Consider the following 18,886-nt stretch of genomic DNA (forward strand, 5'->3'; position numbering starts at 1 on the left):
ACTTACTCTAAACATCCTCGGCTGGTGTTCAATTATCTTTATTTTTTTTAACTTGACATGATAAATATGCCCACTGTACACCTCCACCTTCTTCACCAATTTACATTCGCTTATGGCAGATGTAATTATCGATTGTTTTATTCCAGTGCAACGAAAAAGTCTTCGATTCATCTATCGTTTTGTGTTATCACGACTGCTTGTACCTGTATGGCTAAATCTGGAGTCTTAAATTGAAGTAATGTGCTGATGTTACGTCCACAAAAATTCCACAGAAATGGCACCCGGCTTATCCTTAAAACTTTCTCCGAAAAGCACAGAGGCAGATGGTGGCAAAAAAGTATTCCGGTCATCGTATAGGCGCAATGCACTACTCATAAGGTCGCTGAAAATTCTTTGAACTTTCAAATTCATCTACGGATGTTTGGCAGTGTTTTAGATCTCATGTTCTCAAACTTTTTGGAAATTATCGTGTGCGGTTTTGAGAATGTTGACAGTAGGTCGGACGTTACAATGTTCTATATCCGTTATTCGTCAGCTACATAGCCATGCCCAGTGAACTATACGTTTGTGCAACCACTATGAGCCGGGTAACATGCAGATTTGTCTTCCGTGGAATGATGAACTCTCTCACTACCATCGTCAGCTATTATTTTCAGGGCCCGCTTTTGACTGATATCCATCTATTTTAGACTTTCTATTAGGAGAACCAGCTCCGAACGTAACCGGACTGTATATAACCGTTTTCTTTGGGACAGATTTCATTGGTTGTTCTTCACCAGTCCTTGAGAAATAGGTTGTATTCTTAGTATCACTTTTTTGACCCGTTTGTATGCGACAGTGATCAATGGATCAGCCGGTTCGCACGTTCATTGACTTTTTCTAGTTTGGCCAAGCTCACCAGTCTATCAATCGGCTATCCAGACCGGGGTTCACTGTAAGAAGAAGGCATTAAGGATACTGTGGTCCACAACTAGTCGGCAACGGGGATGGGATTTGTAGTCGGGCGGTACATTATGTGGAATTTCTGTAGGAAGTTTTCCGTGGTTCCTCCCTCTTCATCTTTGAGCAAAGCTCTTTTGAAAGTATCCACGAGTCGTTCTACCGTGTCGTTTGATTGTGGTTATATGGGGGCGCTCTAACGTGTTCAATCCCACTGGCAAGACAGAAGTCCGCGAAATGGAACGACGTGAACTGTGTCCCGTTTTCAGATACGAGCTTTTCAGGACGGCCAAAACGACTGAAGACTTCCCGGTGGTTGGACGTGACGTGCCTTTGCGGTCCTTTGCAGCGTTGATGGAGGCCTTCACCATGTCGACTACCGGCGGGTGGTTCGCTAGGATCTTGGGCTTGGGCTTGGTCAGCGTCTTAGCAGCCTTGAACTGGTTCGGGGCTGCAGGTTTCTTGGCCTTGGCTACTTTGGGTTTCATGACAGGCTTAAACTTAGCAACGGCGGGCTTCTCGGCAACCTTGAAGCTCCCGTATGCACCTTTGCCCTTGTTACCGACGCGAACGAGGACACCTTTCTCGACCGCATGAACGATGCCACGACGGATGTGCGGGCCAAGTTTCTTGACATCAACCTTGGCGGCAATGGACTCACACAACATTCAAAAGCACCTTACTCATAAATCTGGTACAAACCGAATGTAACAACGTATCCTGCTGTTTTCCATGGAGAGCACAAGTAAAGACCTGAGCTCATGATCAGATCTGTTCCTGATCGGTGTGTTGCTCAATGAAACAGCTTAAAAGGTCACTGATGTTGTGCTGTTCATGATGATAATTCTTCTAGCCACCTGTCGTTCTAGAGAAACAGATGTCAGAAGAGCGGAGCCAGTTATGAGCTGCCGAGGAATTTTCATCAACCTTATGAGTATGCAGTACGTTGATATGATCTCCACTTTACTAACATTCTGCTTTGAGGTTCCGAGGAATGCGATTGCACAGATCTCATCGGTGCAGGGACATATATTAAAACGCTAGTATATATCTTATTGCATCATTTGTGATCAGCGAACCTGAATTATTGTCTTATCAATGTCGGCCAAATTAGCTCTCTCACCCGAATCAAGTGAACCGCCACTTATAAGTAGTGTTTGTTCTGTTTACTTGGACATTCTGGTCATTATTAGTCTAATTATCTAGTGAAATCGCCAAAGGTTTTGTTTGAATCAGCATCCTGGTAAAGCAGAATGACTGAGTGTTGAGAATAGAACCTACGGGTAAGCGCGATACACAGCTGCGCACAACTTGACGCAATTTCTTCACTGATGTCTGTGAAATTCCAACTATGGGTAAATTGGTCTTTGAGTGATCCATGTAGACGCTGGCCAGTGTCTGGTGGTCACCACCCGAACTGAGATGATCCTGTTCACTTTCCGTGTCACGCACGAAACAATAGCGACCCTAAAATTTCAAGAAAAGGAAAAATTTTTGAAGACACGGAAAACACTTGTTTTCAATTCAAGTAGAGAACATTTAGGTGCATAGGGTCGACAATCCCGAATATCAAAAGGAAGAATTGGGTTCGTAATTCCACAGTACTATTTACACAAGGGTAAGCAAATGTCCACAACAAACCTCAATTATTCACGGTCGTAGCGTCAACAAGCTCACAGGTTTGTCACTGAACAGCACAGTGCAGTGTCAACGTCCGCACACCAAACAACGGCGAGAGGAATGATGGCTTAGTAGCGTGGGTTGCGGTCGTCCCTTCAGATGACGATCTTGTGATTCTCATTGGACGTGCGATCACACTTGAGAAAACTCTCACGAGTCAAGGCAGGATCAGCAAACGGGACACGAACTCACGTGGGTAGGTAGGTCAGCAGCGCACATTCACACACACAGACACACATGTCAATACACAAGTGCGGGAAGGTCGGCCTCTGCGGCAAGGTGAGTGGTGGGTACGAATAAGCAAAACAACTGGAGATCAAAAGTACATAGGCGGAGTAAACGAATGAATGGGGGAATTATCATAAGGTCAAGTTATATTGAACTCATGCATTGAACCAGGTGCAAGCCCGACCAAATTGACAGTAGTAAAAACATACAACCGAGCTCTCAATGCTGCCTCACGTACCAGGCTAACAATCTTGGTACCTAAGATTACTTCGGATCATTGATTATCTGTGAGTAAGATTCGCCCGAATAATTTCGTATTTCTCAGAGATTACCGTGAGTAAACTTTGGCTCTCTGAACATCCGGAATAGATGCTGAATGCATGCTGTTCCAATTAAGGTTATATGTGTAGATCAGTGTCTTCATTTCACTGGCTTGTTTCGATGACCGACAAACGAGGCCGGGCAAAAAGGTTGTTTTGTAGCACAAGACGTAATGGCAGGGCGAAGAGTGGTAAAAGTGGGTGGACCTATTTATCTATTCTTTTTCACGTGAGACACAAGACACAAAGTCATCATCATCGACAGTGTGGAACCAGTGTTTTTACCACCGATGCTTGCCTGCCGTACAATTAATGGGGTGGGGAGTGAGGGAAGAAAAAGTATGAAGAAAAAAGGAGAAAGGCGTCAGCGATGGTCGATGTGGCATGAGACCATTGCCAGTTGTGTATGTCATGGTTGTACGAGGGTTGGGATACTGTCAGGGCACCCAAACCTAGACAGGAAGACGATTGGGGTCCTCAACCAAAGCCTTTGGCTCAAATGCCTAACCGTAAGGAAGCGGTATTTGGCGGGCAATGCAAATGCGTTACCATTTATACGGAACAAGTCGCCACATGTTCCAACCCCCAACCTGCAGAGCCAGAAGACTGTTTATCAGGAGTCTAACCTGGTATAAGAGACTCTGTGGGACTCTGCGGGACACCGCCACTATAGCTCAATGAGTGTTACACAAAACGTCACACCACGGCAAAGTTCAGTCTCTTCGTGACGGAAGACACAATTTACACTTAATTCAATCGAAACCTCATTTAGTCCACCAAAAGCATTGATGCAGCTTCCAAATCACGCCCTGTCCATGCGAAATGAGAAAACATGACCAAGTCCGAATAGAAGATTTCAATTCACTTTGTTTTGATTTGACTTACAGCTGTTGTAGGTCGTACAGTACAATGAACCCGACACCGCTCGAAATTCAATCATTGAAAAAATACACATACTTGGGTAAGGTGACTTTATAGGCCAGATTTCTGCTTCCACCTTATTATCGTGATGTTCATGAGAAAGCAGTAACACTTTGTGCGTGGAACTATGGAATAATGCTGGCAAAATAAACTCCTACCGAGTTCTCGAGAAATACATTCATTTGCAAATCAATTTGGTTTCCAAGGGAGACTCAACTGAACATCTCGTTTATGATATTATACAACTGATTGTACTGCACACAAACCGCCTCATGAGTCAGTTGGCACGATATTCGACAAATCGCAGTATATTTTCATAAAGGAAACTACTCACAAGATTGCTGAAAACTGTTCGAAAGCCAACGACCGGTTTAGCCCTTCTGTTTCGAGCTCATCAGGTAGGCGCAGTCCCCGACTATCCGTCAACCTTATGATCTACTGGAAACCAAATTGGACTGTTTTCGAGAAATACACTCATTTGCAAATCAAATTGGTTTTCCCGGGGACTGCGCCTACCTGATGAGCCCCAAGAACGGCGAAACCGGTCGTTTGCTGTCGAAGAGTTTTCAGCAACCTTGTGAGTAGGTTCCTTTATGAAGTTCGGTTTTTCTTTAACTAACCGTTCAATACTGTCAAATAATCCGTTATTTAGATTGATAAGTCGTTGCAAACGAGTACTTCTCGACATTCCCTTGTTCGGTCGTCTGTAAGCTCGGTACGACTCCGAGCAGTGGAGTGATTTCACACATTCTGTATTACCTAGTCGTAACAATACCTGGTAGAATAAGCTTTGGGCTGTCAAACTGTTTTCAGCGACCTTGTGAGTAGTTTCCTTTATGGAAACTCCTACCATCTTTCGCAGCACAACCTACCGTTCAAACTCCCCAACTTAAAACCTAGTTCCTTAATCACCGATTTACACCCGTTTGAGTTTCCGGCCAACAACCTTAAATTCAGTGTTTGTGCTTAAATTGTCACACTTGAACGAAATTCCAAAGTGACTTTCACACTCACCTGTATCATTGGGTGTTCTGGCAGATTTGGCACAACTCGAGCGTAAACAATATTTGGCATTTCATCTGCAAGTATTTGATATTCCTCATGAAAATTATTTAGAAGCACCGCGGCTCGTTTGTTTTTCCTCTGCTCCGGTGGGTTGTTCACATCTGAAATCAAGTTTTGGACAAAATTAGCCCTCTTCTTCACTACTGATGGTAATGTTCTGGAAAAGAAATACAGCTGGAAGAATATAAAGGTGTCATGTACCGATAACCGAAAGTTTCAGGTCACAAAAAGACATAAAAGGTGGTTTGCTGTAACGGTAGATCTGCTTTCAGCTTCTTGATATTAAGGAACGTTGGGTTCTGATCACCCTTGAAGTCCGCGAGTGCCGGATTGCTCATAGCCCTTGCGGTAGTGGGAGATTGAGTTTCACATTTTATAGAATATACATACAGGACATCGGTATACCGGTACAGACAAACTACTGACCGTTGCTCTAGCTCAAATTAAACATTGCAAAATATTCTGAATCTGTGTTGGATACACGGGCATATGGAGTATGTGCGGAGGTTCATCGTTTCATTGGTAATTCATACATGCTGGATCTGTGCAACCATTGGTCGTTCTTTTCATGAAGGAAACTACTCACAAGGTTGCTGAAGACAATTCGACAGCACACGACCGATTTTGCCCATCTTGGGGTTCATTAGGGAGGCGCCGTCCCTATGTTTCCGTCAAACTTATGCTCTACTTGAACCCAAATTGGACTCAAGTGAATCTCTCGTTTATGATGTTCTTCAACTGAATGTGCTGCATATAGGCCGCCTAATGTTTCAATTGGTAATAATTGTTCTGTTATTCAGGGCACGCTGTTCTACGCATTGGGCAAGCCTGTAGTCACCCGTAAACCATTACCTTTGATTAAATATACAATTACCCAATCAAGACTTCAGGCTGATTTAGGTTGCATTTTCATTAATTTTCCAAAAATACCTCAGGAAAGCTTCATTTCCTTTACGGGAACACTTTTCGCCATCATTTGCACCTCTGTAGATCCCACTTTTCTCCTCAAATTTGCTGCCTTATTCCCGAAGGAATATCGCCACTAGATAAATACTGATCTGTTGGATGAGCTGATCTGTCAGCATAATAGCAACATTGATGACTGTCAGCCTGGTATCAGGGTTGGCTGTTACTAACACATCCTACGCCATCGGCAAGATTCATTTTATTTTACCTGGCACGTTCGGCAGTGCGACACCGGAATTGCAAATAAAACAGGTTAAATAGCCGCAATGAAAATCGTAAATTATGCGGGTACGAAAAATTTGAGCACTAAGCTGTTCAGATAAACATGGAACGGAGAGAAGGTATCAAACCACTGACATACGACTTATCAGAAAGTCACTCTACCGACTAATCTACCAAAAACTCTTGGTTCATGTCAAGATTAGGGGTTGAGAATTATTTACCTGATTCACTGAAATTCTATATATTGGATTGACATTTGATGCATTTAACCACCGCTAAATTTCACCTTATTTGGCTTCAACAAGCGACCAAATCGTTTAAATATGCCAGTGTAGGTCCGATCACCAAGAAATCGATTCAACCTCAAACCAGTAACTTTTTCCTCACGGTGCGTCGTACTTCAACTTTCCTTTTCAAGATGTACTACATCATTCGCTTTCGGACGGCTGATGGTGAGCTACCAGAACCAGAGTTGATTTGTAAGGGACAATTCTTCCAAGAAGCGATACACTCATCAAAGGTAGCGTTTTATAGCTTCCCAACTTTGATATCCGTCTTTATGTGAAACATTGTTACATACCCTGAATAAACAGGCAAATAATACTCTGTAACATTTGTACAAAGAAACCGAACTGGAAAAGGTTTAATTTTTCCTGGTTGCAAAATTACTTTTTATATGAGCCTTGATTTTAAGATGTTAATTCATCTGGGATAGACTTTTGGAGATTAAAAGTGGACACTGCAATGCAGTCTCTATTGAGTGACCAGGCCTTGATCATTTTTCGACCAAATCCCTGTGGTATACTTACCATTCAGCGAAACAGCGTCCGGCGTTGCTTCAGCACCTTGTGTTTGCGTAAGCTCTAGAAAGCAACCGAAAAATATCTTGTTAACATTGGCATGTTTTGATCTACGTTTAGTGTCACTTTCTGCCTGTTTACGTAAAATTTCTTGGCAACGAATCTAAACTTAATGTAAGTTTGCATACACGATGAAGTTCAACACTGCACAAAATTCAGTCATTTCAAATGATGGAAGAAACTCCCAGTGTGGAAGTATTGCTTCTGTTTCCATAGATTCTAGCGAATAAATGAACGATCCTTGAGGGCAAGTATGCTGACAGAATTATTGATCGTTATTGCAGTTGTTTCCCTAGGCATCAGTCGTATGTTAGGTCACAACTGTAATTATTTTATACTAGTGAAAGGAAGAAGGCCTCCTCTGCGGAGTTACTTATTAGGAAATACCAACTGACCGGTTACAGACCATTGGACAGTGAAGCAAGACTCTCATTTGCATCTTATTTGCAAAAACTGGACACCCATCTTCTCCTGAACACGTCTTCTTGAACTTTCCTGGAGATTCCTTGACTCCAATCATTCCTCGCTCAAATCCAAGCAAATGTTACAAAGTGGCTCCACGAATTCCGCAACAGATCTCTTCTTTTCAAAAGACGCAGAGCAAAATTCCACGAACAATACATTCTACTCGCGTACCTCCCCATCAGAAGTATCACGGTTACACTAGGCCAAGCTGAGTATTTGAAGGATAATGCTGGAGTCACAATCCAATTCAGTTTAAGTGTGGCCCACAGAAAAAACGGAATAAGCTCCTTTCTCCGTTTTTCCGCCTTGGTTTGTTTTGAAAAAAACCTTTCTTATCTCAAATAGTAAAATTTACACCTCCTACATTACGCATTTCTTACCTGGGGCGCTGTGTGCCTCATGTATCCGTCCACTGGTCTTTTTTCGTCGGGTCCCTTTTTTTGATGGGCAGGGCCCAAAACTCGCCACTGTGCCCATAATCCTCTCTGTTAAAATGCAAACTAGAAGAAAGTGGGTGAACACTTATTCACAAAACAGTGCAATAGGAACTCAAAACTGTCTATTCCAAATTTGTTTTTCCTACTGAAGCGTGGGTTTCGATGTTTGTGTAACCCTTAAAAAGGGGTGTTATTATGCAATGTGGACCAGAGAAAATTCCCCACTAACCGATTTTCTAGCACATCATTATTTCCATTCCGAATTTGCCACAAAACAAACCCTCTGGTGTTCAGAAGCTGTGACCTACCCTTCGCTAGAAAGACCACTGTTGAGTGGTTACCTTGAAAAGCACTTCTGTGTAGATCCGGCACTCTGGTAAGGGAAATTCTTCTAAACTTAGTTACTTTCGCGGTCAAAATTACATAGTAAAATTATAGTATTGACCTCAGTATTGCAAATGGGCTAGGTATGATAGGTCCCGTCCTCAACACTGTGACGGTGGAACGCTTATTCTATCAGGTATTGTTACGACTAGGTAATGCAGAATGTGTTCCATCTCAAGCAACAGAAGAGAATGCAGCAAAGGGAACGAGATAATCAGAACACATTTCGATGACCTGGCGAGTGAAATTCATTCAATCTCATCTGAAATCACTCCACTGCTCGGAGTCGTACCGAGCTTACAGACGACCGAACAAGGGAATGTCGAGAAGTACTCGTTTGCAACGACTTATCAATCTAAATAACGGATTATTTGACAGTATTGAACGGTTAGTTAAAGAAAAACCGAACTTCATAAAGGAACCTACTCACAAGGTTGCTGAAAACTCTTCGACAGCAAACGACCGGTTTCGCCGTTCTTGGGGCTCATCAGGTAGGCACAGTCCCCGGGAAAACCAATTTGATTTGCGTGAGTAGTTTCCTTTATGAAAATATACTGCGATTTGTCGAATATCGTGCCAACTGACTCATGAGGCGGTTTGTGTGCAGTACAATCAGTTGTATAATATCATAAACGAGATATTCAGTTGAGTCTCCCTTGGAAATCAAATTGTTTTGCAAATGAGTGTATCTCTCGAAAAACCGAACTTCCTCACGTTAGGACAAACACAGTAGTATTGGGTTCAGACTTTTAGACAGCCGCTGGGTGTCCCTTTCGCTGACCGGTTTCAACGTCTGTGAACCCAAAACCAACGTGATGGGTGCTCTAAGAGGCTGTTGATGAATGTTCCATCCTATCTTCTTACTAAGCTCAATAAACGGACGCCTAGATGTAAATGTAATTAGGAATCCATCACAAACAATGATAAAGTTTCCAAGCTTTCCTAACACAGTTTTTTAGCGCCCAATTTTCGGGGCTTTCCATTAATTACCTGGCTTGGTTTCTCACAAATCATCTTACTTTCTGATTACGAATCGTTCTATCTTATTCATATAGAAACGAGCAAGTATAAAAAATACGGGTGGCCCGGTCAATTAGTAATTAGGGCTCTTTCCTCAATCTATAGGGTGGAACGCAAATTTTGATCACCCAAGAATTGAATTCGAAAGAAAACTACTTTCTCTTGCGTTGGAATTCATCAAACTGTCAGTGGAGTAAATACTAGTCGACTGCAGGCGAAGCGGATGCAAACACTGCTCTACGCATTGTAACTTCTTTAAGCTGGATTGAACAATGGTCGACTCATATTCCTTCTCAGCAATCATATATATATATATATATATATATATAAAAGCTGATAGGTGCGTCGAATTTTCCCGGTCTCGTGTACTATTCTATATTGTCCACTTTAACGAGAAACCGTGTAACCTCATGAATTTTAGCGGAAGGTTGCGCATACTCCGATTCTCTTGATCAGAACTTGAACTCCTAGTTGGAAACTAGAGGTGTGATCACGACAAGGGAATGGGTACTGATTAACAAACCCATTGTGTTGTTCAGTAGCGTGAATCCACACACGCAGTTCAAATCCAGGTAGACGCGCACAGGGTTGCTGTTTTGAAAAACCTTTAATTCATCCGTAGTTACTTGTTACTGGGGATAGAGTAGACTCATCCATATATATATCGAATTAAACCTTTCGATGGAATTATCGCCCGTCGTTGCCAAACTGTACTCACTGCTTACCTCGGCAAATACAGTCAATTGGTTATTAACTGGGTTTTCAAGGGAGACCCAACTGAATCTATCGTTCATGGTATTATTCAACTGAATGTGTTGTAAGTTATACATTCATATCCTATTATTCCGTATACCGAACGTCTGAAATAATGTAGCCTTTAGGACAACGTTTCTGTATTTTTGGTCGTCATCAAGACTCAGAGCACTGGCATCTCAGGTCGTCATGTTCATTCACTGAAAATCAATTTGTTTTTCACCGGATACTCAAGTGAATCTCTCGTTCATGATGCTCTTCAACTGAATAGGCTGAATGGCTGCACAAAGGCCACCTCATGTTTCAGTTAGTACGATATTCGAAATATCGCAGTATATTTTCATAAAGGAAACTACTCACAAGGTCGCCGAAAACTCTTCGAAAGTCCACGAACGGTTTTGTCCTTCTGGGGGCTCCTCAAGTCCACAGGTTTCCATCAACCTTATGTTCTACTTGAACTTGAATCGGTAATTGACTAACGATCTTTTTCATGTGCATCTTATTCATATAATAAGCATTAAAAATAAAGATTAATTTGTGTTTTCCTTCCATAAACTTAGTTTGTGAGCACAGTTTCAGGTTCGGGCAACAGGATGGTCCATAACCCATACACACGCCAGCTAAACCTAAATAATATGACATCATACGAATCATCATTATTCATATTAAGCTTGGGCTTAGTTTGTGAGCACAGTTTCAGGTTCGGGTAAGGGGATGGTCCATAACCCACACACACGCCAGCTAAACTTAAATAATTTGACATCATATGAATCATCATTATTCACATTAACCTTGGGAGAACACTATCACAATAATTTCTTTCGGAGAAGACCCATACAAAGACAGATCTATGTGACTGGATGACATTAAGGAGAGTATACTGCACGAGACTACGCTTGCCCGCAGTTTACGTCACCACAGTTCTCCAATTTCGCTCTCGATCAACCAGTACAACCATTTTGTTCAACCAATCAGTTGGAATGGATAATAACCACTATGTCTTCCAGCGATTTCACTCTGAGATCAGCAGTTAACAGGGAAGACATTCTTCTCTTCCCTACATTTACAGATCAACAGCAAGATTCACTCAAAACTAAGCTTTATTCCTGATAACACAATCCGTCATTGCAAAACCCCTGTAATAGATGTGATTACCGTCGGTTTTTCGTCGTTAACGCGTATGTGGACGCGAGTGAACCAGTAAACGGATTGGGTTCATGCAGGCTCTGTCTAGACATATGGTCGGAATTTGTTAACTCACCGAAGATAGCGGGAACTGAAAATTGAGGTTCCACTGTTGACATTAGCAGCTACAAAAACCGATTACGTTTGCTGGTTCTTCTTTTGATTGTGCACTCAGAACTTCTTTCGGAAGAAAAAATTATCGCTCTTTCTAATTGTTATTACATATTTGTGCCATAATTTCGCGTATATGCTTTTTCCGAGATATTGAGATATTAATCTACTCGTGTGTCTCATCGTCATAATGGCTGGGAGCAATACACTAGTGGTACATACTGATGACTGTCACGAACTGACCTAGTACTAAATCATATAATCTGAATGCTATGTGGAGGTGCCTGGTGCATGGAAAATTGTATACACCAACCAAACTTAAAGTTCAGAAAATGATAGTACCTCGAGAAAAAGTACACCATGAATCGCAAAAGGTCAAAAACACGTCAAACTTACAAACATCTACGTTATTACTCACTCTACGAAATTTGTTTAGGTACATCCCGTTTACCACCTCCGATTGTTGGAGAACGCCAGAAGAATTTTTACCAAGGTCTTGGACAATCATCAACCCCTCCGCTGGGAAACTCAGGACCAAAATAACGTGTCCACTCGATTACAATTCAATAAAACCTTCCGTATTACCGATGAATATTGCTGATTATTACTGATGAGTATTATCATATCAATATGGAATCAATAAAAGTGGAAAGGACGGAATTATAGGACAATCGTCCCCCGCAGGAGTACATTATCATTATTATACTTATAATATCGAACCAATGAATGCAATTCGTGTGATATTTTTGGTAAGACGCAACTAAATGTCGTATGTAACGTAAAACATCAGACTTCATACTCATTTGTTGTAATTCCTGCTGGGAAACGTTTTCGGTTTTTTTCAACTCCGCGTTTTGTTCAAACCTCCAAAAATCAGGCAAGCTTACCGGTTTCTTACTGCCGTGTTGTTTCTTCTGTTTTTTAGGATGCAGTAATTGTACAGCCAAATTATGGTTGACCAAGCACAATGGCAGATGAGCTGTGGTAAACGAATTCTAGACAACCGAATATCTCCGCTGAAGTCATCACAAGGATAGACACTCTGTTGTCAAATTCGAACGAAATATACTTCAAAAATAATCACCCACAGACATTCAAAACCTTCCTCTCCCGGAGGATTCTATTTATCAGGGAATTTCGATAATACTCGACATGCACAGGGAACAGAATGGTAGCCCATGAGAAGCTAACTTTTCGCTGATGGGCGTTTCCCAGATTCTCCTCACGCAATCGCAAGGACGCAGTTTACCGATTGGATAACGGTAGTGTGTTTTGAAGTGCATGTCCCCTAAGCGTATATCCTTCAATTCGCTATCGATTTGTAGTTTCAAACATATTAGGCTGGGATTATACCATCAGTACATTTCTATGAATAATAATAGGAATACAGTTCCTCTCAAAGCTTAGTACATCATAATATTGCCCAACGTACGTTCTGCTAATAGCATACAGCTAAAACGTATCTAGCTGAAGGTCCGGCTGCCTCCGTAATCTGACGGGCAGCTAGTTGCAAGTCGGCCGATACTACTGTTGGTAATGGAATCTAGTAGTCACAGTACTCGATCCAGAATATTCCGGTCCCGCGATCTACTATACCGCTTATCCAAACATTGCTGGATTTGCTTATATCTACTTTTGTTCAGGTTCAACATAGGGCGAATAAAGAACTCCATTTGATCTGATGGCTTACTTCATGACATTATAATCGAACTTGTATTTTCACATCCCAATAATATCTTTACTAAACCTGAGCGCCATCAACAAACCGTTGAACCGAGTATCAATGTCAAAATCAATAACTTGGACCCAAATTTGTTCTTCCTGAGTAAACAATCAGGTCGGGCTATGTAGAGTGTATTAAAAACGTCTCAAGAATACTTGATAATTTTTGTTCGTTCTTGGTCGGGTCTCTCTCTCCTGGTGCAGACAAGTTTAATTCACGTGGGTCATGACTCTAAGTGCTGCGGTTGATGAGTGAACTCGGTAGAATTGACAAATCTGGTCTAAATAGCCTTCTTTGTTAACAACCCTGAAGACCCAACATAACAGTATTCCTTCGCGTAATGTTCCTATTTATTATGGTGCTTCACAAGGAAGGTACGATAAGAAGTTGATAAATAACCATAGTTTACCGAGGAAACTAGCAACAAAATTCTTCAAAATAGTATGTTTTATTAGTGTCTTATTGTTTATTACTCAATTTTGTTGCATTCTTCTGAAAAGAGCGAAACAAACCTAGAATATGTTGCAAACTGTGCCTTTCCCATCCCCAAATCTCGTTCACACTAAGAACGAAAGCTAAGTTGCACACCTTTCTATTTATGGACAATTACTTTGTAAGACTGGTGAGAAACTCAGCAGGTATCCTGAAAAGATTTTAATGTAAACTTGTGATAAACGCCTTGTGGAATTAAGTAACTTCAAACAGCTATTGGTGGGGAGATTTCTGTTGCATATTGCCACGAATCCCCTTCCCCAAAGCCCCGTTCTCTTAAATATTTGCTACTACACTGAAATTATTCTCTTGGGCTTTTTTCACATTGAATCACGAGTATGGTACATTCAAATTCGAAGTGGACTAACCAAAATGAACACGCAAGAATAGCAGGAAAACTGCTCAAGAAAGAATGGTCTGGGTGGAGTTTTTCTCAAGACAGGAGATTGTAAAGGTGGGCTTCAATGTCTGACTTGTGACATTTTTTCTGAACCGTCTGGTGCGAACAATCTGAGAACGAACTGCTTTCTTTCTATTCTCCTAACTCTGTTAATTATGAGAAGAGTGAAAGTAATACTCGCTCCTTGATGCAACGTGGTAGCGAGTGGGTGGAGTCGTGGGAACTTATGCGATGTTTTATTGTATCACTCCAATCCGGTAGCGACTATACGCAGTCTATTTGTAGCTCACGCATGGACGATTTTTTTAAGTTTTAGTTTGTTACTCTGGAAACGTGAATACTAAAAACACTAAGACCACCAGCGACAATCCTTTTTTTCTAGAAAAATAATGAATCTAAATGCACATTAGACCAGGTGATAATTTGAAAATGAATTTGGTTGGAAATTAAACAGACCATCAAAGATGAAGACAGTTTAATAATAATCGCGAAAAAGTTTCATATCTGAAGGCCAGGTGCAACTCTACCTAAAGCCACATCAGTAACACGAGTTTCAGCATTTTGTTCAACATTGCTAAGGAACGGTTTTTCAAGCTTCTGCTGAGCAATCTTAAATAGTAAAGCGCTATATTCATGACTCTAGTTGGGTTTGTATGTGAAGATCGTGATATAATGACCACTTTACCCTTGAAGCGTACTTGGCTGATGAGTATTGGAAATAGCCTACTTAAGCGTTTAACAATTTGGAACACAGTCACTTCTCAGGTGCCACGGCAGTTACTTCCCTAACACCTTGAATACAGCGATTTGAGAAAGTTCTTTTGCCTGCAAGTAACTTATTTCAGAAACTTCCATATCACAAGCACGGTCAAGGGTGTGAAGGACAGCAAGATGAGGTGCGACGACATAGCCTTAATTGGAAGAACACATTTGTTTTTTACTGCTTGGAAGGGAATCGCCGAATCGTTTTGAGACAGCCATTGATTCGGAACAGTCTGATTTCCCGAGATTTAATAATCGCCCTTGGATTTTCAGCAAATCGTTGGAAAATAAATCGGCTGTACCCAGAGCAGACACGTGCGCCCTGTCACGGACAGGCAAACTTTCCCCCAGTGTTGACGCACACCACACAGTTGAATGCGATTCTGAGCTAATCTTGTGCTCGCGATCTGTAAGGTTTAACTTACGGGCGTTTATCTCAATGTGCGATCAACTGCTTTTAATTTAATTTGCTCAAATTTTCTATTGGAACACCATAGTTAGATTGCTTTTTTACTAAGGTTGAAGCGATATATATATATTACATATATTCCAAATTGAATGAATCGCCACGAACCGATTGAACACCGCACCGGTAATCTTCCGGAACTATTTTGTTCTACCCAGATTGCAGTAACTTTCCGGCTTACCAGGATTACCTTGAACCTCCCGCCAATACACCGGTCAGCATCTTCATATGATGTTCTAGCAGAAATGCTCGGCTCATCCCCCTAACATACGTCAAGTAAACAAAGCATGCTGTGAACCGAATTCGAATGCTCTATCTGGTTCAAAATTCAACAACCAGAATGAGTCCGCAGAGATATCACACGGCAAAGAGAAGCAAAATCTCAAGGTTGAGTGTCCCTTATGGTAGCGACATTCGTAGTGCTAAAAAATGAAATGATTAGTGCGAACCATAATTCAGTAACGACATAAAAATAAGACTGAATAAGAACAAAGTGTATCATTCTTAATCAGAGGGTTTCATGCTTCCGAGAGAATGAGTGAGCTTTATAGGATCTTCATCCTTCCGTTAGAAATACTTGGCTTTAGCAATGCTCCTCACTGCCCAACCCATCTTGAACACCAAATTCGGTGATGAAAAAATTTCCACTCATTACCATTTAGTCTCCAGCGATAGCTCATTTTCAAATTCTTATGCCTTGCCTAGTTTGATTGTTTTCAGCCCAGATTTAAAACCTGAAGTCCATACTTGGTCCAGTTTGTTCTTGAGGTCAGTAAAAGCTTAATTCTGGTGACTAAACGACGACAGTCATTCTCGTCTTGAAATCCCTCCACGTTACTTGAAATTTAGTCAAGGCACATTCCATACAAAGAGATGAAACCTCTCCACCATCAACCAACAAACTAAAAACAAGGCTTCATCCTTCTCACTGTGGAGTAAGGGACTGAAAAATTTGAAACGATGCGCACAATGACTTCAATTAAATTTATGCAGAGATTTATGGCCACGAATCTAGGCTCCTTGAATTTTTCCATTGGTTGTTGCCTGAGTAACGATTAACATCTACGTTTTAACTGACGCAGACTCCTTGCTTACTCCCGTTTTTTGCACACTCACCATCTTGAGTTTCTCGCTTGATAATCGGGCTCCTCTGGCGTCGCCCCCAATCTCAAGGATCCTAATTCTTTAGGCAGCTAAATTGATCCAAATCGGCTCTGTTTAGTGCTGCCGATAAAATTCCTCTTGGAAATAGACCAACGGTGTGTCAAATGATCGAATGCCTGTATACCGGACCCCAACTAAATTGGTGTATGACGACTTTCTCCAGTTTGAATCCGCTGCCTCTATAACCAAGGACGTTTGTCTGCTTTTAAACCCCCAGGTGTTACGGTAACTCACGGCCATAGTTCTAAATTTTATCGCTCCTTTGATATCGCAATCTGTTTTTGATAATCATCCATACATCACTAATCTATTCAGACTCCTCTCGCTTAACGCAACTTGTATTTTTGAGGGAAAACTCCCAGAATACATTACCAATGATTTAACCAAAAGACAGAATAACCATCAGGTAGCCAAAACATCCGTTTTTTTCTACATTTTTCAGCGTTTTCCACTTAGAAAATCTAAATTATTCAATCTTCATTGGCAACCCCGAGGTGTTTTATTCTGGATATTTATATCTTTCAAAGAGTGGATCAGGTACTTCGACAGAAATCCTAGCATATACATCCTAGCGTATACTGCAGACAATGAGTTTTAGCCTATGAGTCTTACCCTCTCAGACGCATTTACACATTGGCTAACAACCTTACCCATGGCCTCCTAATCCAAAAGGAGTAGTGCATTTCTACTGCTTAATATATCTGGAATATGGTACTCAAATTTTGCATTTGAAAAGTGATTTGTGGGCTAAATTACCCCTTGCAACATTCTAGAGTGGTACGCCGGCTGGAGCTGTAGCACTATCCGTAAAATGGCGGACTTGTCGAGTAAAAAGATTTTGGGAGAGACACAAGGAAAAGCACCGGGTTCGTTCAGTAACAATCAAGTAGTCATGATGTACTGAAGTCAAGCCTCAAGATTCAACTGGGACTGACCACCCAGCACCAGCCACCAAGCTCATAAAACTGTCGTGTTGGAATGCATGTAGGTGTTCTAGTACGATGGTTTACTCCGGTCAATGCGTCATCGCGTGCTCTGAACTGCGTAACTAAAAATGCGTAACGCTACATCCTGTCATTCTTTGCCTTAGTGACATCGTTGATCACCTGGCCGTTGGTCTGTTCCCCAAGTTTGGTAGTAGGCTTACAAATGTTCTCTCATCACTACGGGAAATAACATCATTGTGGAGCTGGGTGCGTACTCCCTCCTTACCTTGCCGCTTTTTGAAGATATATGAGACAATGAGGTCTCTCGTTTGCGCGTCTACCTGCTGAGCCTTGTTCTGTGCGTAGGCGCGAGTGTGTTAATCACATCGATTTGCTGGTACACAATGTGGAAAGAACACTATGGAAAATCAAATACAATCTTTTCTGCTTGAAAGTTAGGTAAAAACAATTTGACCTGATATGTGCATAGATCGTACGCATGGTACGTGATACAGATGGCAGCAGCGCAGACAGAATTGACGGGCAATGTTAACTATAATTTTGCTGATCAAATTAAGGGAAGTGAGTGAGAACCTAACTAAGTAAAGGGGGGCCACTACGAAGAATCAACGACGAGTTGTAGTGTTTGACCGCTGAGGAAATCTACATGCTTGCGATACCTTAGTGTTTCTGGTTGTGACCAAGAGTGGGGTGTTTGTGGCTTGGCTAACTTCCTAAAGGCTGCACACCATAGGCAGCTCCGAAATACCTGCTGCATACGTTCAATCGTACCGGTTCAATAAACACAGCATCAAGCGAGCGTTTTTATTCAGCGTACTCCGGATGTCCATCATGAACTTGAGCTAAGACCGAACGGTGAACATTGGCCTGATGGTAGTTTAATTGTATGAGTTTGAAAGATGACCGGATAGACTCAGTGTTCAGCTCTCCTGACCACTTTGTTTGCTTCTACTTCCTCCACCTCAGGTTGGCCATCCACTCTTCAGATACCAGAACCTGCTGACAAGGAAACAACAAGGTGCAAGTCTTTCTTTATAGCCAAGGAGCTCTAAAACAAACCGTTATTTCTCTCTAGAAGAACGTAGCTTCCTAGAAAAAATATCGATATCGAACCTCTTCCTCTGAGCGAACACTTGATAATTTCCGTCGGGAATTTGACTGCTTGAAAGTCACTCATGATCTCTGGTGCTGGTGTCAGCAATACCACGGTGTTACTGGGAGACATGCATGAGTGTCTAAGATGGTGATCCGGTACTCGTTGCCCAAAGCAACCACGTCATCAGAAACGTATGAAAGCGCTCTTTGGCGCCATTGCAGCAAACGCCGAGTTGGAATCTCTTCATGCGGAATGATTACGACGAAAAGGAGGCAAAAGG

The 18,886-nt window shown here is 41.7% G+C and overlaps 2 protein-coding genes across 2 annotated transcripts in view; one reads left to right on the plus strand and one right to left on the minus strand.

Annotated features, from left to right (window-relative positions):
* T265_09242 (hypothetical protein) overlaps positions 1-5,388 on the minus strand; it is a gene marked incomplete at both ends in the record, with an annotated part of 33,596 nt that extends 28,208 nt beyond the window's left edge. The window contains 3 exons of the mRNA XM_009175267.1: positions 1,227-1,595; positions 5,103-5,296; positions 5,355-5,388. Coding sequence (XP_009173531.1) covers positions 1,227-1,595; positions 5,103-5,296; positions 5,355-5,388 — 597 coding nt within the window. The remainder of the gene's footprint in view (positions 1-1,226; positions 1,596-5,102; positions 5,297-5,354) is intronic.
* Positions 5,389-18,685: 13,297 nt separating this feature from the next.
* The window catches only part of T265_09243 (hypothetical protein), a gene marked incomplete at both ends in the record, with an annotated part of 8,123 nt that continues 7,922 nt past the window's right edge, over positions 18,686-18,886 (plus strand). Inside the window, one exon of the mRNA XM_009175268.1 lies at positions 18,686-18,718. Coding sequence (XP_009173532.1) covers positions 18,686-18,718 — 33 coding nt within the window. The remainder of the gene's footprint in view (positions 18,719-18,886) is intronic.

This window comes from Opisthorchis viverrini (genome assembly GCF_000715545.1).
Source record: "Opisthorchis viverrini unplaced genomic scaffold opera_v5_264, whole genome shotgun sequence".
Taxonomy (NCBI): domain Eukaryota; kingdom Metazoa; phylum Platyhelminthes; class Trematoda; order Opisthorchiida; family Opisthorchiidae; genus Opisthorchis; species Opisthorchis viverrini.